This window comes from Neopelma chrysocephalum, unplaced genomic scaffold, assembly GCF_003984885.1.
Source record: "Neopelma chrysocephalum unplaced genomic scaffold, ASM398488v2 Primary Assembly neopelma1_24, whole genome shotgun sequence".
In the NCBI taxonomy this organism is placed as follows: Eukaryota; Metazoa; Chordata; class Aves; order Passeriformes; family Pipridae; genus Neopelma; species Neopelma chrysocephalum.
Window position 1 is genome coordinate 11,356,449 of NW_020897693.1, and position 24,299 is coordinate 11,380,747.

At 40.9% G+C, this 24,299-nt stretch overlaps 1 protein-coding gene across 2 annotated transcripts in view; it reads left to right on the plus strand.

The window, feature by feature from the left end:
- The first annotated feature begins 5,474 nt into the window (after window positions 1-5,474).
- The window catches only part of LRP5 (LDL receptor related protein 5), a 137,300-nt gene continuing 118,475 nt past the window's right edge, over window positions 5,475-24,299 (plus strand). The window contains exon 1 of one of the 2 annotated variants that reach the window (XM_027703591.1): window positions 5,475-5,656. In XM_027703591.1, the coding sequence (XP_027559392.1) occupies window positions 5,566-5,656 (91 nt within the window). In that variant the 5' untranslated portion in view covers window positions 5,475-5,565. Of the gene's footprint in view, window positions 5,657-5,914; window positions 5,999-24,299 lie in introns of those variants that run through there. The other variant, XM_027703601.1, reaches the window with a different exon arrangement.

Sequence of the window (24,299 nt, forward strand, 5' to 3'; positions counted from 1 at the left end):
GTAGTAGCTGTAGCAGGGAGGGTAGTTGTAACCAGAAAAGCATTCAGAGTCCAAGTATCACGACCAAAAAAACCCACTAAACCATTTTTATGTTTTCAGAACTTTATATGGTGACATGTTTCTCAAGCAATGTCAGCCCCTCTGTTCCTGAGGTTGCTAGCCAGCAGGAGGCTTTGGGAACAGGCTCTTTACCCTCACTGTCTCACTTAAACGTTGTTTTAAATGACAGTAGCGGGACATTTGTCATACTTCTTTTAATATTAGTTTTCCTCTTGTAAGCCATCTCTCTCCTTAAACTCATTGTTTCCAGGAAGTCTCTGTCCTGTAGCACTCTGATCCCTTAGCTTGCAATGTCTCCAGATTCCCCTGTATTTGAGTTACTGGCATGCGTGCCCTATTTGTCACTGGTGAAGCAGAAACTGTTGGCAGATGGACAGATGGGTATTGCGGAAAATCTCCAGCACTGGGAAATGCTGAAAGATTGACATTCTCTGTCTTTTTCTTTCTGTGGTCCCACCTAGATTACTTGCAGCACTGTCATCCCTTAAAATGTGCCGTAACTATTTGATAAAACCATTTTTTTTGTGAGCTCCCAGTCCTGTTTGTGACTGCCATAACCAGCCTCGCTGGGGTCACTGCACTAAAAATGCTGGGGTTGCAATTTCAGGTGTGGCACTGTAGCCCTATCTATGCAGGAAAGCACAGGAAAGTTCTCCAGCTTATGTGTAATATAATGTAATGTAATATAATAATGTGCATAATGTTCTCCAGTTATACCTATAAAGCACCTGTGCTCTTTTGCTCTGAAAAGAGTAGCTTTCTTTGATATTTAACCTTAACCTTTCACTGAGAATCCTAAGATTTTCAAGCCTTTTCAATACTTAAAGCCTCCCAATAAGCATAAAGAGTTCCGTATAGAAAATTTAAATGCACCAAAATTTGGCTTCTTTTTCATTGTTTTATTTAGGAGTGTCTTAAAAGTACCTTACAAGGTACTTACCTTACAAGCTGGGGGCTGAAAGACCACTGATTTTAATCTAAACTATAAAAGTTGCTCCTTTTGGTGTCTGCATGGCAGATTGTGCTGGTTTAACTGTTCAATTCATGTTAAAGTTCATCTGGGGAAGGAGAAGGAAGGAGAAGAAAACTGCCACACAGACAAAGTCAGGTTGCTGAGATATTTTGAGGAATAATTAGTTTGAACAAATTAGGCTATTATCCTTATGCAATGCCAGGGAAACTGCATGATACAAACAAAGGTATTATTTTTCTTACTGTCATCTTCTTTATGGATAAGGTGACTTTTCCACCATTCTAGGCAGCTTGATGAGTGCAGTACAGTGATTTAGTTTTAAACATTAAGTATTATTTGGTACCTAGGAAATCACCCTTTTCAAAGCAACACCTAAAAGCCCCATGCAGCCTCAGGCCACTATTGGGGCTAGCTTATGCTGAGAAGGATGTTCTGAATGGACAAGGCAGAAGAAGGAAGAGTGAAAAAAAACCCTGAACAGAACAAATGTGAGCACCTGATGCTAGAGGAGAAACCAAGCGGTTTCTATAGAGTCAGTGATGGGTGGAACTGGAGACTAAACCCAGGTTTTCTCAAGCTTGTCCTGGTGAGTCCTTGACCAAGCCCATCCCTTACCTAGACTACTTCAGATTTCTCCCCAGAAGGAGTAATCTTAACTATGGCTGGTGTGTATATATGTTTTTCTTAGTGTGCCTATTTTTTTTAGGAAATGAAGGAACCTGTATCCAAATAATACTTTCTTCTGTAATTTCTGACTCATTCTAGGTTACCTGTAAACATTTTCTCTTGTGGTACAGGGTGATAAAGAATAGGGGTCCCTACACATAAGTAAACTGAGACTGCTTTCTAGCTGAAAGCTGACAGAATAAGGGTGAAGAAATGTATTTGAGACATGGGTAAAGGAAAATTATTTTGTAATATGGCCTTAGCAGTAGAGAAGGAAAATGTTTTCATGGTGTCTTTGTTTCTCGCTGTTTACTTTACCTCTCCTTTCAAAACACCAGAGAGCCTCAGCCTATCCAGATGTAGTGACTTCATCTTGACTAAACTGTGCTGCCCCAGAGAAATAAAGATGTGTGTCTTGGTACTGATATTCATCATGAAATAAACATGGGTGTCAGTTGTAAAACACTATATTCACTTTAGGGGCTTCTGCAGTTGTCATTAAGTGTTAGCTCTACAGGAGCTCAGACAGCTCTGGCAGCTGAAAGAGAAGGATACTGTAAACTGGGGTAGGAAGGAGAAATCCAGGAAGAGTAAACATGCAGAAAACATTTCAGTTAAACCAAGTTTCCCAGCTCTTGTGGGATGGTTACATTATCCTCGAGGACATCTCTAGGTGCTCAGATACAGCCAGGATCTTTGTTTTCCCTGCTATATCTTTGCAAGTCCCTCCTTTCTGCATCAGGGATGGCAATGGCAGAATGCAAGAACTGACCTGCTTACTCGTTGGCAGGGGAGGGCTGGGCTCCCAGTTTAGATTTCCCCCTTTTCTGCTTCCCACAGTAAGGCTCCAAATTTGCTGCAGTTTCCATCACACTATACACAGAACTGATGAAAGTTAGGAAAATTATTCTCTCTGCTTCTTTTATTGTAGGAGAAAATGAGGAAATGCTAGACTGTGATTTGCTCAGGATTACACAAGAAATATTAGATGAATTTCTGTATTGACTTTATTTTTGCGGTTTTACTTGGGCAGTGTGAGATACAACAGTATGTAAAGAGGAAGGATAGAATCATGCTTTTGGTATCCTGATGAAGTGGGGTTTTTTGTTTGTTTGCTTGCTTTGGTTTTTGTTTTTCATTTGTTTTGTTTTAAACTGTTTTTTTACTTTCATGCAGAAATGTATACATCAGACATTTCAGGAATATCATAACTTTGCTTTGCCTGGTTTTGCTGGAGGAATTTTTTGCAGGGCTGGAAAACAGGTGGAAGGCAGCTTTCTCAGAACATGCATAAGACTTCAGAGTTGCACAACTCTAATTTCCTTCGAATTCCCGTGCAACATATTAATTGAATTTAAAAGGGCATCTTCTGGAGAAATACTGTGTTCCTGGCTGCTACCAGTCTTGTTATCACTTTAGATGAAGGTCTTTAATATTTTATTCTTTTTTTAGTAGAGGTGTTATGGTCAAAGCCCCAAAGATGTATTCTGGTAAGACTCTCTTCCCTAGTTGCCTGCCTCCATGGCCTGAGCTCTCTTCTCATTTTGTTTTAGATATCTATTACCCAATCTGCTAATTGCTCACATATTGCTATCTCTCCCTTTTGGTATAAAATGCTGCCAATCCTAAATTGCCCATGCAATTTGAGAGGGTCAGATAGGGAGATAAGCAAACAAAGCTTGGATGGAGCAGGGATGGCATCAGCCATATTGCGTCCCAGTACGTTACGTTGGGACCCAAGATACCAAGTGCTGGGAGCAGCTTCTGGCCAAAAGAGAAGTTGCTGCTCCCCCACTGCAGCCTTATGGGCAGACTCACCCACCCCACATGGCTTGGCACTGGCATTGGAAATACACAGAAGTCATCTCAGCAACTGATCCCTGATCCTGTTAGGGCAAAGGGGAGGAAGGGCAGGGAACCCAATTGCCCAGGTGGCATGAGGGATTCAGTTGGTGCCACTGAGGCCATCACAGGACAGCCCTGATCTCCATGCAGGCACACAAACCAGTTTTAGGTACGAGTTCGAGCTGATGGGGTTTAGGATGGGATATGCAACCACAGTCCCCATGGTCTGCTGCAAGTGCAACTGTTTCATGTGCCCTTTCTCTGCCTCTGACTTTAATTAATACCAGTTACTGTGATGCCAGGACTACTCAGTAATTTCTAGGATGCAGGAGGTTGGACCCATCAAAAAAATCCATTCACCGTCTTCAACAAAGAAATTTTTTTTTCCAGTTATTTGTCTGGTGTTGGGCAGTTTTTTTAAGCAGATCCAAACCAAAGCACTTATTCAGTTGCTGTTCACATGAAGTTTTGCTATTAATGATTTACAGAAGCCTAGATTTGGGCTCCAGTTCAGTACAGACCTATGACAAAAATCCAACATCTGCTTTTCCCATCTTGAAGACAGTTGAGATTTTTCTAGGTTTTAAATGCCACCTAAAATGAGCCCTCCTTAAAATACATGCTCTTTATACGTTAAAGCAGCAGCAAGATACAGAAGAAAACTTTTTTTTTCTCTTTGCAGGTCATCCTTAAGGTCAGCACTAGAAGCCTTTTGTAACTCCTTGATTTTTTAAACTGCTTTCTTTTCCAAGTTGAATACCTCTGACTTGAAAAAACAAACCAAACCAAAACACTAGACCTTTTCCCCTTGCAGGGGACACCTGCAATGGAGTAACCAACAGGACTTAAACCAATTCTTGAATATTTCATCCTGGTATTTGAGTTGGGCAGGAATCCATGAGGCACTAAGAAAAAAATCTCAGCTGCTGCTGTAGCATCTACAGCAAGGCAGATAAATTAGTATATGGCAACTGGGAACTCTGAAATTAATTCACCTCTGAAATGAAATGAAAGTATTAAATATAACATCCATTTGTTAAGTAGTTGCTTGTGACTTACAGCTCCTGCTCTGAGACTTAAAAAAACAGTTTAAGGGGATGCCAGGCAGCCCCCTGTGGATTCCATCACTATAGAAGGCCATCTAGCATCTTTTTTTCTTATTGTAAAATTCGTGCCAGGACAAGGGGAAATGGAGACTCAAATGAAAATTCTCGACTTACCCTGTTTGTTTGTTTATATCCCTGCGATGGAGGCAGGGTCAGTATCTGGCCTGTGAAAGGTGCAGGACGTTTAAGCGTGACCTGGGTGCTGCTCAGCCTTGCGTACCTGCCCCCGGCACTACTCTGGCCTCATGTCACAGGGCAGAGTTTCTGCCTCTTTCGTAGTGTTATGTGTTTATAGGAGCAGGTGGCATGTTTACCGGGGGGGAGTGGGGTGGAGAAGGTAACAAAAGATTGTTGTTGTACGCACTTTTCTTTGAAAACTAATGTTTCGCATAGGAGTGACTTTATAAAGCATTTGTTTTGGTGGGAGGAGAAAGGCAAAAAGCGAACCTCCATTTGGGAAGAAAACAATCACCCTTTTTCCTGGAGATAGAAAAAGGGGGAGGCGTCCCCGCTCTTAACTTATTAATCCACCAGAGAAACACGCAGCGAGCTCTCTTCTCCAACCTTCCCTGCTGGTGTTGGAGTAATCGCTCCAGAAGGAACGAGATTAAAAAAAAAAAAAACAACACAAAAACAACAGGAACCCCCTGAAATCCCACCTCCGTCCCATGCGGCCAGGTGTACCGACGCGCGGGACACGCCGGCACGGTGCGCCCCCGCCTGCTCCCGGGATGCGGTGCGCGCTGGGATCCTCCATCCCAGCCCCCTCCCTGGTGGCGGCGGCGGGAGGAGGAGGAGGATCGGCTCCAGCGCCTCCCCCCTTCCCCGCCTCCCTCCTCGCCGAGCGCAGCGCCCCGAGCATGGATCCTGCCTGAGCAGCTCCGAGGGCTCCGGCGGCTGCTGCGGCGGCACAACATGGAGGCGGCGGCCCCGCCGCTCCCGCTGCTGCTGCTGCTGCGGCTCCTGGCCGCCTCGGTGCTGCGCTGCGAGCCGGGCCCGGCCGGGGGTAAGCTCGCCGGGGCGTCGCGGGGCCCGGGCCGACGGGGAGGCGAGCGCCGCTGTCCCTTTTGTTGTCGGACTTGGGCAAACTTTCCCCCGCGCTCCGCCGGGAGGGGCGGGAGCGGGGCCAGGCTCCCGCGGGGGGAAGAGGACGCGCACATGGACGAGACGGGGCGGGAGGAGGACGGGAGGCTGGGTGCGTCGTTTACCCCTCCACCCCCAAACTGTTCCTCCTCGCCCCTCTTTTCTTCAAAAAGGGGGCGCAGGAAGAGGAGGCCTCTTCTCCCCCTTCCCTCGGGACATATGCCGCTGGGGGGGGGGGGAGCGGTCTCCCCCCGGGATGGCTCAGGTAAACGCGTACAGTTGCAAAAAGAGAGACAAAAGTCGCCCCCAGCCCCCCCCGCCCCCTCTCCCGTCCTTCCGCGGTCCCGGGCAAGGATTTCTCTGGAGTTTGGAGGGGTCGGTGTCGGGTGTCGCTCAAACTCTTGGCAGGGCTGGGGAGGGGGTGGGGGGAAGGCAAGTTTGGTGTGTGTGTCCTGCGTGTCCCCCCTCCCGCCCCAGCTCCGTTCTAGGGCTTTAGGCGGGCGACGGGGGGTGGCGCTGCAGCGGGAGGAACCGGCCGGCCCGGCTGGAGGCGGTGGGCGGGGGTCCGGGTCCAGCCCGGCCCGGGTGCGGGTGCCCGGCCCGGGTCCAGCCCCGCCGGCGCTGCCCGAGCTGGAGCCCCTGCCCCGGGCCGGCCGAGTGCTGGGCCCCTCGGCAGCCCGCGCCCCGTCCCGGGCACGGAGCCTGCCCTTTGCTTTCCCTTGCAATACCGTCTTTAAGTGAGCGTGCTAATCTTTTTAAATCACAAATAAACGGAGGCGGTGCTCTGCCTGCAGCATCCGTGGGGAGCAGACCTGGGTCCGTTCTCCTCTGTTTTTCCTGCGTGCTGTTCTGGTCCAACTTTGTCTCTCCCAGGACGGGGAGTTCGAGCTGCATGTGTAAGACTTCTGGTTTTTTGCTGCTGCATCTGGTCTACCTGAATACATCACCCCGGTGCTTCAGCAAGCTGAAGCCTAGTTGTTGAGATTTCCTAGGTAGTTTAGAAAACTCGGCAGTGTGGCCAAGGCTGTCAGAACGTCACCTCAGGGCCTCTTTTTATTAGGCCACCCACCTTTTCAAACCTCCTGTAATTATTAGAACTGTCATTTAGAGCAAGAGAACCGACCATTTTCTGCTGGCATCATCATTCTGTATTTTTAGTTGGAGCTCTATGTGGATGTGTATTATTGTATTGCTTATTCTGTCAGGATTATATGAAAAAGATGCCCTTCATATCTTAAGATGCACCTTCTCCATGCACATTACCACCGTCTTTTAAAAATGTTTCAGAAAGCCTGAAGTGTGGCTTGTGCCTTTCTGAACGCTTACATTTGTGTAAAGGTGTTCACATTCCTGCTTGACTGAATGAAGCTAGTGTAGCTTTAGGGGGAAAAAATCAACTTGTAGGAGTCTTAAATGAAGGCTGATAGTGTTCTTTAAGGATTTCCTTAAATTTACTTAACAGACTCTAATAGAAAGAGATATTTTAAAAAAGGGATAACTTAAGAAAATAAGTTCATGATAAAACTAAGGAATAGGTTGTAACTTGGAATTTGGTTTTCATTCGCCTCCTTTTAGAAACACTGATTCATTTAGTATAGTGTATGTTCATCATGAATAATCCTTAATTCCTTAACATGCATGGAAGAACTCTTCTACAAACGTACCATTTCTAATAATTAGCTAAAGAGTCTTGGTTATAAATCTTTAAGACATTGCCTTTGTTCTGCCTACTTAGTAGGAAAGTATGTGATTCTTTTGTCGAGTTGATCTGGACAGTACTTTTAAGGACAGCTCATCTGTCCTTTAGGAAGGAGTATGGATGTACTATGAGAGGCTCTTCATGGTTTTAGTTCCATTTCTGAGAAGGCCCATTCTGTAAGGACATGCCTGACTTTTACCTGTTGAAAGTATGTTGATGTGCTTATCTTACAAATATGTAAATACATCTCTGCACATTAGGTATTTGATGGAGCTTCTGCAGTATTAAAGCTTCTGTGAAGTTTCACATGTTAAAATAGATCTTGAATACTTTGGCTGTGAAATAATTTTGCTGTAGAGCGAAGTTCTTGCTCTGTATATGGTGGTGTCAGGAGTGGTTTTATTTTATGTGGCTTGAAATAATGATAAACCTGTACAGATATTGTTATACTTGACTCTCATTTCACTGTGATAAGGCAAAATGGTCATTGGAATTGGTGCTTCCTTGAAGGCTGGAATCTCTTGCCTGTGCAAAGTATTTTATGCTTTTGTCTGAAAATATTGTAAGTTCTGGATGCTTAATATTGCAGAGAAGGTATTTTATGTGGGGCTCTTAAAACCTCAAAGTTGAGATAGTTCTTTTTTAAGAACAATCTTAAGCAAGAATTATTTTTACTTAAACTCACAAATGCTTAATTAGCTGTAACTTGTCATGCACTAGAATGTTTCCCAAAATCATGAGATTGTATCTTAGTTTTCTTTAATGGAACTACTATTTGCCTGATATCAAGAAACACAAGATACAGAAAGGTAAACAGAGAAGTGTAACAGGATGGTTACAAATGCTTGAAACTAGGGATGCAGCATGAAATAAAAAATGTGTTTGAGCACAACCCTAAAATGACTTTTAATCTATACTGTTTTTCCTGAGATGACCTAAAGCTAGTGAAACATATCAGTATTTTTAAATGTAGAACATAGGAGTAAAGATCACTTACTAGTTTTATGACAGGTAAATGTGCTATGTAAAAGTCCTCAGCTGCATTTCACTGCCATTTCAGTCAGTCCGTCATTGATTTAGGGTAGGGGGCTGTTTTCCTAGTAACTACTACTAGCATGATGTGAGGGTCTGTCACAAATCATAGTCATAAATCCTCTTGAAATAATAGGAAATATTGAAAGTTCAGACTGACTCTGAAGTTTAAGTTGATACTTTCAAAGCACTGAATCTTCTCTCTTCAAAGTTAAATGGCTTTAACTGTCTTTTAGGTATTGTGTGGGAATTCATTTGTTATTATTTCATTTTAAATTAAATTATTTAAAATTTAAATTAACTTTAAAGCATCCAGAGATGCTGTAAAATCACTCATACTATTGATGTGTCTGAAGTACATAGGTCAGCATGACATACAAAGTTAGTACTTTAGAAGAATGTGAATGTATTTCATTGATATCCCAGTATAAATTCCACCATTGCCTCTTGCTGCTTTAACTTAAGAATTTGTGTTTTACTTGTGTATAATATAATAAAATAGACCATGGGCTTTGTTCCACCTGTAAATTTTCTCAGTCCTGCATGTTTCTTGAATAATGCAAGCCAAGGTAACTTTTTAGCAAACACAGAGATTGTTTCTGGGAACTTGTTATCCTTTAGTGTTTGGGTAAGGTTTGGCAGCATAACAACAAATAAAGGTTACAAAACCTCTCCTAGAGTATAGACTCATGTGACTTATTTTAAAAGAGTGTCTACTGGAACTTCACTTCTAGTTAAAAATTAGCCAGTAGTGTACAGTTAAAAGCAGTTGTTCCTCTTTTTGTCAAAGCAGAAATAAATTTCACTATTGGTGATGCTCAGAAACAATATAGTGATGAGGTGTAGTGTCCTGTTAAATCAGTATTTCTTGTGAACATACTGTATTGTATGGAAGCAGCGTGCTGTCTTGAGACTGAGAACAATAACTATGTTTAAATTCCTTGTTAGAATGAAGAGAAATAGAATTACGTACAGTAGCTTCTTTCTAAGAAATTTGCTTATTTCTTTCCTTATGTGTTTAACCCAAACTATTAAACATTCAAAATGTTTGGCATCTGTAAGTTCCGGATTTCTCTTGGGAGTTTATATGGCTGAAAAAAAGTGCAGCACTGAGAGCACTTTAAAGAAATAGATGTTATTTTCTGCTCAAGGTGTTTGTGAAGAACTTAAATAGGTACCAACCCAAGCCTCAAGAATAGAATAAGTATCCCCCCAGTTTGTGGCACAGGCCATTAGCGATGCAGCTCTACTGTGCACAATGGAGAAGAGCATTTTGTTTAGAGATTTTGAGGCATGTGGATTATTTTCTTTTTCACTATTATGCTTTCCAGCATGTTGGACGTGTCCAACAACTGGAAGTTCACATAGGGCAGGAGCACATAATTAAGATATTGGCTAGGGATGCTGGCTAACCAAACCCATATGCTGTTTGGACACCTGGAACTTTATGAAGAAGGCAAAGATGTGCCATCTCCTGACAGCTCACAACTGGGGCTTCTGGACTGGAAAAAGCACCTCTGGAGAGTCCTACCCCTGTTGAGTTAGGCTATGGAAAAAATCATGATAGAGTCAAAAGATATTTTTAGCAATTCTTGAGATTTTGTGTGATGAAACAGTTGCAGTGAGAGGAGGAAAGAAAATGGGAACTATGTCCCACAAAGTATTGTTCAGTACAGTTGTTTCTTAAGAGTTTACGGGCCAATAATTCTTTTGGTTTCTTCTCTCTTGGAAAAAATCAGAATGTGGAACTCACCAGTGTCTCATCTTTGTGGTTTCTGTTTACTAAAGATTGAAAATATCTGTTAAGCCACACAGTTCTACTGAGAAGCTCCAAAGAGTGTAAGGAATGGGTGGTGGGCTGGTAAGGGTGTTAATGGTCCATTTAATAGACAAGATTTTTAATTTAATTGTTCTTTCCTTTATTCTTGCTTGACTCACACTTTGCCTGCCAGCACAGGCAGTTTTAAGGTGTCATTTTGTATTGATGTTTAATGCATGGGTGACTTTTGCAAGGATGCCAGTAAATTGACACAGGCTTGATTTAAATTGATGTGTTTGCTCTGGATGACAAAAGGGTTAAAGCAATCAAAACTGCTTTTAAACCAATAAATAATTTGTACGTGTGGTGTGTTAGATTAACTTAATAGAACAGCCTACTGGGAGAATGAATTTCTTGACTGTGAATCAGCTACAGAATTGTCTTCATTTCACAGTACGAAGGTTTATTGCTACTGCAATAAACACCACTGACAGCAGATGCAATAGTAAGTTCCTGGTGTGACTGTGAATGGTCTGAAAAGCTTAAATGTTGGCATATGTATTTAAAAATGTTCCTACTTAATAATATAATAGTTGTTGAATAATGCTTGGCACTTTGGCTTTCTGAAGTGCTGTGCAAATTTTAGCTAATTCTGAATATTCTGCTAGGATAGCATGTATTCTTTATCTTTCATACATAAGAGAATTGAGCTTCCCCAGTTAAAGCTCACTTACTTTAAACAGTAACAAAAGCTGTCTTTGTGGCAGGAAGAATTTTTGAACTCTGATCTTCCAGTTGAGACTATAGACGGTGACCAGAAAATTGGTCATTGAATCAAGTGTGCTGTTCCTGAGCTATGGTAAAAGATGATGCATCTAGAGAAATGGAGTTGCAAGTGTGTTAGGCTGTAACTCTTCCCTCTACTATGAAAAGCAGAAAGATGGAAATTATATTTCTGATTTTTATTTGGTTACACAAAGGTCTTGATTTTAATTTTTTTCTCATAGATTTTTGTTAAAGGATGTATGGTGTTCTGTGAAAGTGTAGTGCTCTTAATTTGGTGGTTCTGTCCTTCTTACAGGACTCCTGTTGGCTTGAGTTTTGTCTGAGAGGGAGATGAATGATTGAGTTACTTACCTTGACATCTCTTCATTTGATTCGGAATTTGGCAACATTTTGTGATGGCGATTCCAGAGGTTGCCCTTTCTTTAAATTACCTTGACTGTATATTTACTTTATTTCACCGTGTTGTTGCATTAAATGTGATTCATTCAAGATTTATTAATACTGGTTTTTGGAAGTGGCTTGTTACACAATTGTAAAGGTGATAAATTAGTCCTGGGGGAATCTTGATCCTCAGCCTGCAAGAATTAGATCGAAGGTAGGAGGGGGCAGTCAGTAAAGACAGAAGCTTGACCTCTTCTTTTTGTGGTGTTTAAGAGTAAAAGAAAGCCAGAGAGTGTGAGCAAGTGTTGTCTGCTTTGTGTTTCTGAACCTCTGGGCAGATGAGGAGTAGCAGTGGATTAAGTGAACCTGCTTAGTAAACTATTTAGCTTTTGGGTTTGGGAATCAAATAGTGTTATTTGCAGATGTTCTTTTCTTTTCTGCTGTTCAGTGCTGGTTTTGACTAAATCAAAAGGAAAAAGAGTGGATGATCTGACAAGACATGATGAAAGTGTACAGTGCTGCTGTAATCTACAGGTTATTGACAGGTCATTTGAGAACTTTTATGGAATGTTGTATGTACTTATGGCTTAAGCCATATATTCTAGGTTTTGAATTAGGCACAGATTACCAGCAGTAATGTAATTAAATCCTTGTCAATAACTTACGTGCCTTCTGCAGAAATTGCAGTTTGATGGATTTCAGTGTCGTGGATGCTTTGCCCAGTCCTTGTACTATTTTTCATTTATTTTGCACGAACACATTAGTTTCTGTTCTTCGAAAATGAAACTCTTCTAGCTGGACTTAAGACAGGGAAAAAAAAAGTCTGTAGAAGACTAGAAATGTAATTAAATTGGTGTGGTTTTTCTATAGAGTATGGTTATCCAAAAGGTGAAGTTGCTTCCTTTTATACTTTTATAAATGGAGAGGGAGATACATCCCCATGTCTGCTTGGTGTACTTGTCTTTGTATGAATTAAAACACCACAGAATGCCTAAGTGACAATGTATATTGTGGATCAACCAAAACAAAAGAGAGGTACTGCTTTGAGCTAGTCAGCATTTAGGATGTCCTCACCTGCAGCTGCACTTTATGACATGCTTCTGCCATTTTCTTTTCTCTAGATAACTCTTAAATACTTGGCTTTGGCCTTGCTTAAAGAGATGAAATGCTTTTTTAGTGAACTCTCTATGACGGCAGTGATCAGAAGTACCTTGTTTTTGTTTAGTATGTGCTCCTGAAGTAAACAGCTGGGTTGTGCATGGTGTAGGTAAGTGTTTTGCAGGTTTCCCACCATGACACATCTCCAGGAGCTTTCTAGCTTATGCCACCTGAAGCTTTACTTCTTGGTATTGTGGATTTTTTCTTCTTGTTTCTCAGACTTCCTAGATAAAATACTTTTTACATCTGTCTTTACAGGTAAGACTGAGGGGTATTTTTTTGTGATGTTGAGTGAATATTCTGCTAGCTACTTTATTGTTACGAGGTTTTCCTCTGTCTTGCACCCTGTGAGGTGCTTGGGCACTCTGTCATGTCGTTTTCCATCAGCCCATCATTTCTAGGATGCTTCATAGCCTGTGGCATATTCCTGTGTAATCAGACTTTGTCTGAAGAAGCTATCGAGGGTTGAAATCTCAGTGTGTTGAATTTTAGAAAGTCTTCTAACCTGATTTCTCTAGTTTTTGTTTTAAGAGTGGAACATATTTGATATTTGAGGCAAGGTGAAAGGCCATAGGTCTTTACTGTTATGCTTATTGTTCATGGATTACTTCCAAATAATTAGTAAGGGACAGTTTCTACAAGTATTTGTACAGATACAAAAGTAACATTTTTGGGGCAAAGAATGCTTGTTTTAGAAGGACAATCACAAAGTCATGGCATTTGGAGTAACTTAGGAAATGTTGCTGCCATGTATCTGTGTTCAAAATATTGTTTTTAGTTCTGTGGTTGTTTGACCTTGGCTGGTTGCCAGGTGCTGACCAAAGCTGCTCTATCATTCCCTTTCTCAACTGGACAGGGGAGAGAAAATATAACAAAAAGCTTGTGGATCGAGATAAGCACGGGCAGAGATCACTCACCAATTACTGTCACAGGCAAAACAAACTTGGGGAAATTAGTTGAATTTATTGCCAATCAAATTGGAGTAGGATCATGAGAAGTAAAAATCTTAAAAATACATTTCCCTCACCCCTCCTTTTCTCCTGGGCTTAAGTTTATTCCCAGTTCTCTCCCTTCTCCCCTCAAATGGCACAGGGGGACATAGAAAGGGGGCTCAGTCAGTTCATCACACATTGTCTCTGCTGCTCCTTCCTCCTCAAAGGGAGGACTCCTCACTCTTCTGCTCCAATGTGGTGTATCTCCCATGTGCTCCGTGACCTTCTGCAATGTGAGTCCTTCCCTCAGGCTGTAGATCTTCAAGAATGGCTCCAGTGTGGATCCCTTCCAAAGGATGTAGTCCTTCAGGAACTCAGTCTGCTCCAGTGTGGGTCTCCTATGGGCACACAAATCCTGCCAGCAAACCTGCTCCGGTGTAGACTTCTCTCTCCATGGGTCTACAGGTCCTGCCAGGAGCCTGCTCTGGCATGGGCTTCCCATAGGGTCAAAACCTCCTTTGGGCATCCTCCTGCTCCAGTGTGGTGTTCTCAATAGGCTGCAGGGAAATCTCTGCTTGAATGCCTGGAGCAACTCCACCCCCTCCTTCCTGCACTGTCCTTGGTGTCTGCATGGCTATTTCTCTCACATATTCTCACTACTCTCTTCTCTGGGCACAATTTGCTTCTACACAATAACTTTTTTTTTCTTCTTTAATATGTTATCCCTGGGACACTACCACCGTCATTGATGGGCTTGGTCTTGGCCAGTGTTGGTATTGGCTCTGTAGAACATCGGGGAAGATTCCAGCAGCTTCTCAGAGAAACCACCTCTGTAGCCCCCCTGATTACCAAAACATTGCCACACCAATGCAATACAAGTTCAGTCACTTAGACCAATGTCTTGATGATGCCAGGAAAATATATTCTGAAACAGAGCTATCTTTTTATCTGTTTTATATTTCATTATAGAGGAAGAGAAAAAGCAAGAGTTTGCCTCTAGGATAAGAAGCTGTCTCTGCTGATGACAGTGAATAATTCAAGGAAGAGAAGGAATGAAAGGTGATGAGATTTATTCTCTGTTGTGTAACTACAGGGGATGTCTATATAACATGCTTAGTGTTCATTCTTAGCATTTGTAGCTTAATACAAAAGCCAGTATGCTGTTTCCTGAACTTCCCAAAGCAGCAGAATTTAAAAAACCAAAATCCTAATCCTTTTTTATATAGAAGATGTCACCTTTGGCCACTGAATCATAAATTACCCAGTGTTAGATTTATATTGGTCACTACATACATCGTGCATATTGTTCAAAGAGCTTTGGAGGCTTTGCGTAACTACTTATTTCAAATAAAGTGTCACTTATAAATTCTGCCCCTTTAAAGTAAGGTTACTTATGGCCATCAAGTTTCCTATTTTCTCTGTCACATTTTGCATTCATTTCAGTCATTGAAAATTTTCTGGTTCTAGAACAAGAAAAAGCTCAGAATAGAGTTGCCTGCCCTGTAGGAATGAATTTTGCCCTAAAATATGATATAAATGATACAGATAGTTTTTCTCTTTAAGTTTTTCTCTGATTGTTTCCCCCTGCTTGAGATTCGGCAGCTTGAAGTACGATGTGTTTAAACATCAATGTTTTTTTTCCAGAAGGAAAATGTTTTAGCCTCAGAAATCTGTAATGCTGACTTACCTGGATGTGTCTTTCCCAAAACATGAAAGCAAATTAAACTGCTGAGTTATTCATGTTCCCATGTGAGAGCTAAGAGGATGAAAATGCTCATGGGTAGCATTTTCCACTTAGGTCTGTACAGCTGTGCATGGTTTAAAAAAAAAAATCTATACATTGTCTCCATCTTCAATAGCTGAGTAAAAGAAATTCATAGTTAGGGGAAATTTTTGTCTGTCTGGGTTTTAGCAGTATGTTTTTTATGTCTGGATGAAGTTGACTATTACATACTCATTCTAAATCTCAAGTTTGCAGGTGTTCAGTGATAGAAAGAGTTACACATCTGGATTTACTTAAGCAGGCTGCATAGTGAGAGTTAGTAGGTAGGGTGTGGCTAATGCAGGCAAAATTATAGTGAATCTTCAATAAATTGGAATTGAATGGTTGGCAGTCTTTCCTTGCCCCTAAAACCTGTATGAGCTTGGATTTGCATCTTTTTTGATCTGCCTTCAATAGCCATTCCATACTAAGCCACAAAACCCCCTGACACTCAATGTCAGCTGTGACTTTGGACTCTGTGTGCAAGAGGGGAAGATTTTCTATGATGCCATTAAAAAGGTGCATTTTTCAATTGCAAATGTCAGATATGGCAACTGCTAGAAAGAACCATGTATGCTCTAAAGAGTCAAGAGAATATTCCTGGAGGCTTTTTGAGTTGAGTAACCAAAGTCTTAAGGAAGCTCAAAACCCAGTTTCTGTGAACATTGTAACTAATGGGAAGGGACCTGGGGGTCCTGGTTGATGGCAAGTTGAATGCGAATCAGCAGTGCCCTGGCAGCCAGGAGAGCCAACCCTGTCTGGGGGGCATCAGGCAAAGCATCGCCAGCCGGTCGAGGGACGGGATTGTCCCGCTCTGCTCTGCACTGGTGCAACCTCACTTTGAATATTGTGTGCAGTTTTGGGCACACAATATAAGAAAGATATTAAGCTATTAGGGAGTGTCCAGAAGAGGGCAATGAAGGTGGTGAAGGGCCTTGAGGGGAAGATGTGTGAAGAGCAGCTGAGGTCACTTGGTCTGTTTAGCCTGTAGAAGGGAAGTCTAAGGGGAGACCTCATTGCAGTCACAACTTCCTTGAGAGGGGAAGAGGAGGGACAGTCACTGATCTCTTCTCTGTGGTGACCAGGGACAGGAGCCGAGGGAATGACCTGAAGTTGTGTCAGGGGAGGTTTAGGTTGGATATTAGAAAAAGGTTCTTCACCCAGAGGGTTGTTGGGCACTGGAACAGGCTCCTCAGGGAAGTGGTCACAGCACCAAGTCTGACAGAGTTCAAGAAGTGTTTGAATGATATTCTCAGGTTCCTGGTGTGACTCTTGGAGAATCCTGTGCAGGACTGTGATTTAGACTCTATGATCCATGTGGATTCCTTCCAACTCCACATATTCTGTGATTCTGTAATGCTGAAATTTGGAGAAATGCACACACGCCAGCAAAAATGTAAGCAAGCATTGGATGATATTTGCAGTAAATAAACAATTATCTGCAGGTATTCTGTAAGAGTTACAGACAACTGAAGTGAGCTCTGTAGTTCGTAGACCACTCAGTTTCCTGGAGCAGAGGCAGATTTTCTCCTAGTTCAGAGAAGTGCTGACCTAGGCAGTAGTAATTTCTTACAAGGTCCTGGCTAGTTTATGGTGAAGTATGTACATGTGGAAGGCTCTGAGATTTTGGAGGGGATGGGGTGGTAGTGGGGAAGTTTTCCATGTATGTATATATGTGAGCATGTGTAAAATATGTATCTGTGTTCTTACATGCTTACACACTTGGTTAACCAGTTTCTCCTGCTCTGTTTTTTTTCCTTTCATTCTAATGGTTGTGTTATTGAATAACCTCCTGTTCTGAAAAAAAACCCAAAACCACAACCATGCTTTTTATGTAGACTTTAACTCCTGATGTAAGGAGAAAGGTTTCACAGTCACTAGGTATGAGACTGGAATTCAATATACCCAGATTTGGTTTTGGTGTTGTTACTGAAACATGCTTTAAAGTCTGTGAACTCCCTGCATTTCATCTGAGAAAAGGTGACACTGATACATAAATGGTCTCTCTGAATGTATCTTGGAGCGTTTTACACAAGAAGCACTTCTGAGTGATCTTTTCCTGTACATACACTTTTAAAATAACCATCTAGGAGTAAACCTGCTTTGTTTGACTCCATTGTATTACTCTCTCGGTGACTGATGTTTCATTAGAGAGAACCGAAGCCACAAACTAACAGTACGGTAGGTAAAGTATTCCTGAGAAGGCAGGGCAACATGCATTTTATTAATCAAAATTGTATGCCTGATCAGTTTTGTGCTCCTAAATATTTGATCTTGCATAACCACTTTCTGTACCTTTTGCAATCATTATTTTAGAATTTCTGCATGTTGTATTGCTCTCTTGTATTGTTAGTATTTCTTCTTCTCTTGAAAGCTATTCTATGCAGGGATCTTGTGTACTGTTTTTAAAGCTTTTACCTGCTTGCTTTGTGTTATGCCCCCCCCGCCAACTGTCTGAATAACCAAGATTGCTGAAGGCTGAAATGTCTGTAGGTGGGTAATTAAAAACAGTGGTCAAGAGAGCTCTTGGAAACTTGTTGGGTTACTTACCTAAGTAGGATGATGAGGCAGCATCATTGAATGAAAGGCAGAAAACCAAACCCTAAACAAACCAAAACAAAAAAACCCAACCCCAAAATGCCCTCCTATTTCTGGCAGTTTGGAAGGGCTGCTTGCTGTCCCTTTAGTGTGTGGCTCCACTAATGTTGTCTGCTCATGACAGAATTGGTAAAACTGGAGAAGGTGCAACTTAGTGAGTTTTTGAGGAATGCTGTTTATACTCAGCCTAGTGCACAATGGAGAGAAGATGAGCAGATAGAAGTACTTTACCCTTGTGACCTCTGTTGATATTATCTCTCAACTTGCATGGTCCAAATTAAGGTCTTCATTGTTACCTGCAAAAGATTTAAGTTATCTAGGATTCATTTACCTTGGGTATTACTACTATGACACATTTAGCCCTTCTCCATCCTGTGACAGTAATTAGAGTTCATGGAAAATAACTCTGGTTGCTGATCCCCAGGTGGTGGAACTCCTGGCATCTGGAGATAGAGCACATCTGGCGCTGGTCCTCAGAGGCAGAATACAGCCAGCCCAGAGCATATTGCATGTGGGGAATGATGCAAGTGACTTGTTTTCTCTGAACAATGGATATGGGATCTTTGTAAGCATTGGCCTTTCGTCTGTTTTTTTAAATTATTTTTTTTCCTGAGGAAGTCTGTGTGCAATGAGGGAGGATGTGGAGTACTGTAAGTTCTCGATACAGCTGACTCAGTCCTGCAAGCAGTTCTTGCTTCTTGACAGTGGTGCTCTTACATATGCAAAATGCATGTTTAAAAGGTTTTGGTAGATACAGGTAAAGATTCTGGCATCCTTTTTTTTGTGCTTTTCTGATTCCTAGGATTTTGTGGAGTCAATGTTGCAGGGACATAGAAGAAAGTTTTCTTTTTAAAGGAGTTGTATTGCACTGCTCAACTTTGAGGAACTTTCTTGGAGCCTGTTAACATCACCTTCCTTGTACTAGAGTAACAAAACTTGCTTCGTTTGAGGTAGAATATGAATTCAAAACCTAACAGCTATTCCAGAATTACTTCCCCAGGGATGTTTGTATTTTGGAATGGTTCCTCACAAAGATTAGTTCTGGAATACTTTATTATAGTCCTTTCTATATCTTGGTCCTGGAACTCATTTCACACTGTGGGGATTAAGAGTGGGTTACACATATTACTGCATCTGAGCTGGTCACATCCTGATGTAAACTGTTTCATTGTCGTGGTTGTTTATAACAGGACACCTCTCCATGTGCTTGTTGATAGCTTTTTAGGACCCTTTTGTCCACAAATACTGGTTTCTGAGGGAGGACGTCTTGCAAGAGTCTCTGAGAATGTTTCAGGTCATGTGGCAAGAGTGTCTTTCAGACAAGGTTTTGGCCCTTGGTTGGCAATAAGGCAGGGGTAGGTAGGAGGACTTTGAATAGATAACAGAAAAAGTATTGATTTGGTTGGGAGGCCGCAGTGTAGGACAGGTGCACTCAACTGGTGTACTAGTATGGGGTAGGAATTTGTTCTTTTACTAATAAATTCTGCTGTTCTTTTTTAATTACTGGTAAATTCTCCAGTTGTTTAGATCCTTGATCATTAACTGGGAGGAAGCTGCTTTGCACATTCTTTCCTATGCTCTGTATGAAACTCTAGCAGGAGTTCTTTCTTTCTTTTTTTTTTTTTTTACTTATTTAATTTTTATAAATAAAACCTTGGTATGTGTTGGAAACTAAAATGACTTCAGGTGTCTCATCCCTGCTGCAGAACTGTCACTGCTGTTGCAAACCACTGTGTTGACAGGAACTCATCATTGGATCAGTAAAACTTCATAGCAATTGAGAGATGATGTACCAGTGCTAATGAAAAGCATCTATATGGCTTCTGGAGGCTTGGGCATCAGCAGAAGATTGTGGAGAGGTTGCAGGGATAAAAATATGACTTGTCAGCTGCTGTGCTGTGTTCTGAAATACAGCTGCATGCAGTGCTTTCTCCTGTGTAGCTTGTTTTCCATTTTATTGTGAGGCAGAAACAGTACACTAAATTCTACAAAAACCTCCCAATTTTCTCAAGGAACTAGAGTTTTGATAACTGTTTTTTTTTTAACTAAAATGTTTGTATGCAAGAGTAGAGCAGTCAAGCACAGTGGGAGATTTTTAAGCATTATGTGCACACACTTAAAACTGCAAAAAGAAACTTTAGCACCAGTTTGTTATTATAAAGTCTGAACTAACGTTGGCTGTTTATAAAAGGGAATGGACTTCACAGGGTTATTTTCTTATTTAAACTTCAGCAGGACATTGAGAACAGATTACTGTGAGTATTTGAGTAAGTTGTGTTTGCTTAGTGTGCTTGGCAACATTTCTTTTAATGGAAGTTTAACTTTTAAGCTATTCAAGTTCAGTTTCAAAACTTTGGCCTTCACCAGGAGAGTAAGATGACTGGAAGAAAAAAAAATAGTGTTTTGGGGTTTTTTTTGCAGTTACTGATGTGTATGATGTCAGCTGTCAGATCACTGTTGTGTATGTGGCCAGAAGCGACTGTGTTTTTTTATCTTTATTCAGAAAGACTTTGAAACATGGAATGGTAATTTATTCAAAGTCCTGTCATAAATATTGCTTAATCCCAAGAGGAAAATTTTTGCTGGGGTGATCTCAAAACATTAACAAATAGATCAGTCTACAGCAGATAGCATTCTATGCCTTTCTCTCTCCCACGTTTGGCTGAACATATCAGGCTCTTTGCTGGATACTACAGATCTCCCAGCTTCAACTCCACCTGTTGCACTGGCTTCAGCAATTCACTGGCAAAGAAGTTATGGTTTCAAAATTCTTCCCAGTGTCTGAAATGGCATGTAACTTTCTAGTTCTGACAGCTGCAAGTTCATGTTAAAGAAACAAGAATTCCTGCGACTTGTCTATTAGCCACCTCAAAGCACGTTTTTCTAAATAGTTGTAAAACTGGCACTAACAAAAAAAAAAGCCCTGAATTTTGTTTATCTGTAGTTCATTGTTTAGATTTTAGTTATTTTTTAACTCTTCCCCAGAGGCTGATTTGACACTTAAACAGAACTGAACAACTGGTTATCCTGTTGCTTCTTAAGTCCTGGAGAAGTGTTTGTTTTTCTTTTATTGTTGTTGTTGTTTTAGTTTTTTTTGTTGGTGTTTTTTATACAATATTTAGGCAGAGATCCTGCAAATGAAGTTGCAACAGTGTCATGCCATTCAGTGAATTTACCAATTTTGTATATTCTAGAGTCTGTTGGGAACTTTTCGTGACTAATGGTGTTGCATTAAGTGTGAACAAAACAGAGCTTGTTTGCAACACCTGGCATAGATTAGGAAGGGACTGTGTTTCAAATGGAGTGTTTTGTCCAGTGGTTTTAGTTGACGCAGCATCCAGCTTCATACTCCATCCAGTGACAGCACAAAAATGTGTGGCTGTGTAGTAAACTAGGGCCAAAAGTAACCTCTTTGGTTACCTTTTGTATTGTGGAATGTCTTATCTGTGCTCAATTATTTTTTTAACTTCCTTCTTGCCTCCCCTTTGCCATTCTCACCCCTCCATCAAACATTTTATTAATAAATACTCGTATCAGAGAGGAGAAGGAGAGAAGCTGGTCTATGATATAGGATAAAATATGATTTAAATCAATTTTTTTCTAGTTCAATAAAACTGTTATACTGAAAGATCAAGTATTTGATGATTCTAACATATTAAACTTTGAAGGAAGGGTAATGCCACATGTTTCCATGCAATTCACATGTTGCACAGCCTGTGATGTGATGATTCTTTGTGTTGTTTGTTTTTTGTTGTTTGTTTTTTTTAATAAAAAAAAATCTAAACTCAGTGTGTTATTTTTACTAGTCTTTAATTGTTTGTGCTGCACCTCATTAGAGACAAGAATAGCATCTTGGAGAATCTTCTGAGCAATGCAGAAATGGAGCATGTGTTCGCATTTATAGTGTGATGTGATGTGAAAGAGGGTTAATTGTATGGATTAACCGTTCTCCAGAGTAATGGATGTTTTCTCCTTTGATGTTGTAGTGTCCTTGGACAATGAGCTGAAGTTTTTGAAAGTTTCAGCTTAAGTAGCCTTTAGAAATGTTTGGTGTCATTTGATGTCAACTCTCGTTACCTCATTAAGTGTGTCTGTATATATGTTAGTCTATCTGTCTGTCTATCTGTGTATCTGTCTCTCTATCTATCTACATGCTCTGCATTCTAAAGTTTTATAAAGGGAACAACTTAATGCTATGATCAGCAAAGCACATTCTTGAGGGGTTTGAGATGCCCTAACTTCCTCCAAATTAAACTTAAGAAAGTTGATGTTTCTCACATGTTGATAACGTGGGGAAATAAAGCACATCTTCTCACTTCAGAGCTTCTTGATGCAAAGCAATGGATGGAGGATAATGGCTTCTAGTTACTGGCCCCTCAGTGACTTTTTTAAAATAAGTTGGTGGTTTTGAATCTCATTCCTGCTGAGGTAACATGTATTGCACAGTACTGCTCTACGTTGCAGGTATTGATCACAGCAAAAGGGACAGAAACCCCTGAATTGTCCTCAAAAGTGAGTTACTTTCTGTCACCCAGGTGAAGTCTGTTGGTATCAAGGTTGACCCATATTGCTCACGGTAATTAACAGAGGACTGACATGAACAGGGAGTTCTGGATATTAGATTGCCTTTTTAAAGAAGAAAAAGTTTTCATTTTAATTTGCATCTTTTTTAGTTCGTTTCTGCACTGGATGAGCTTGATGAAGGACTTACCTATTTCCACTTTGTACTACTTTTATTGTAATATTGCAGTACTTTCTGTTAGGAGAACATGAAGGTTTTGAGCAATTATTTAGTTACAGGAGCTGCCTACATTTAGCTTAGAAGTGAAGGCTTTTGTCAACAAGTTAGTGCTTGTTTGGTGTGGATTTGGGTGTTATTGTTGTCGTTGGTTTTGTTGGTAGACATTTTTTGATTGTTTTTGAGGAGAAAGCTGTTTTTCATAAAAAGCACGTGCTTTTGTGGTCTATTTTACATCTAGTTCTTAGAGATGGTAGGTTTTTCCTCTCTTTTAACAATATTCTGGTTGTTCAGCCTTCTCTTTCAGACAGTGCTTCAAAGGTTAGGTGGATGCAGGCAATATGTTCAATTTTCTTGCATTTCACAAATGAAATATAAGGTGTCTGCAGTTTGTTTTTGAAATTATTCACATAAGGCTTACATTTGGGGCATACTATATTTTCAAGCAAGTCTTCCATCTTTAGTATGTAGGAAAAGCAGCCCTTCTTGTTAGCATGTAAATCTGTGGGTTAAAATGGGTTCATAATCCTCTGTTGTGTTATAAGAGGGTAGATGTCTACTTTTGTATTTAATCATTTTCATTCATACCTGGAGGGAGTTACTTAAATGCACGTGGTCATTTCTTGCGTGTATTTCATCTTTATTAACAGTCTGCTACAGGGTCTTAGTTATAGAAAGTTAAAATGCAGTTGTTACTTGCTCTCAGTGTGCAAGTGTCTGGCGTGTTGAATGTGCCATGTTTGTCACATTTCTGCATTGGAAATGTGGCTTTAGACTCATAGCTTTTTGTATTAAGAGTTGTATTTTGCAGAGTTTTTAATGAGTAAAAAAATATGCCCGTGTTTAATAGGGAGGGCAGGATCCAGGGCATTTAAACTCTGAAGCAGTCTGCGACAGCTGGAAATAGAAGAGGTGTAAAAACTGGTTGTAATAAGCTTACTGTGCTTAAAAGGCTTTTACCAGAGAGCAGACACATGGCACTGATACTTAGTCCAGCTATGAATGTGTTATATGAGAGGCAGTGGTGAGTGTATTAAGTGTATTCTGCCTCAGACTCCTAGTCTGGCTTCTGAAGGATGGCAGTATTTATTCGTTTTTCTCAACTGTTGCATGTGGTTCAAATAGTTGTTTGGAATATCCTTCATCTGAAATGCCCTGGATGTTTTCCAGACACCAAGAGAGAAAGGTTCCTGCTGCGAAAGTCCTGGGTCATGTCTTCGTTGCTGAAACAGGTGTAATTATTACATTGATACTGCAATCTTGATGTAAAATTCCTGATAGAGTCAGTGCAACTCCATGCAGCTGATGAAATCTCAGGTGAAGGAGTGAAATAAAGACAATTCTGTTCTGGCATTTTAGCATTGAAATAGCTGTCTCAATGTAATCATTACATCTTTCTCTTTAGCAATGAAGGTGCAGCCAGATAGTGCAAATAAAGGGTGGAGAAAGGGGATACGGTGCATAAAACAGGATGATCAGGTCGCTCATGGCCACATGTTGCTTGAGTTAGTTTTGTTTCAGTATAAACAAGTGCACTTTGTTCTATCTTCCATGATATTGCTTCCTTGTGTACCAATAGCTTGTGCACTTTCTTCTGCGGAAATAAAGGATAGGATTTGGACAAAAAAGCATTGTGTTACACTTCCCTAGATGTGTTGTTTATCCGAAGTCCAGTTTCTTATTTGCAGTACACCTTGTCTAGGCCGCCAAAGGAATGGGAG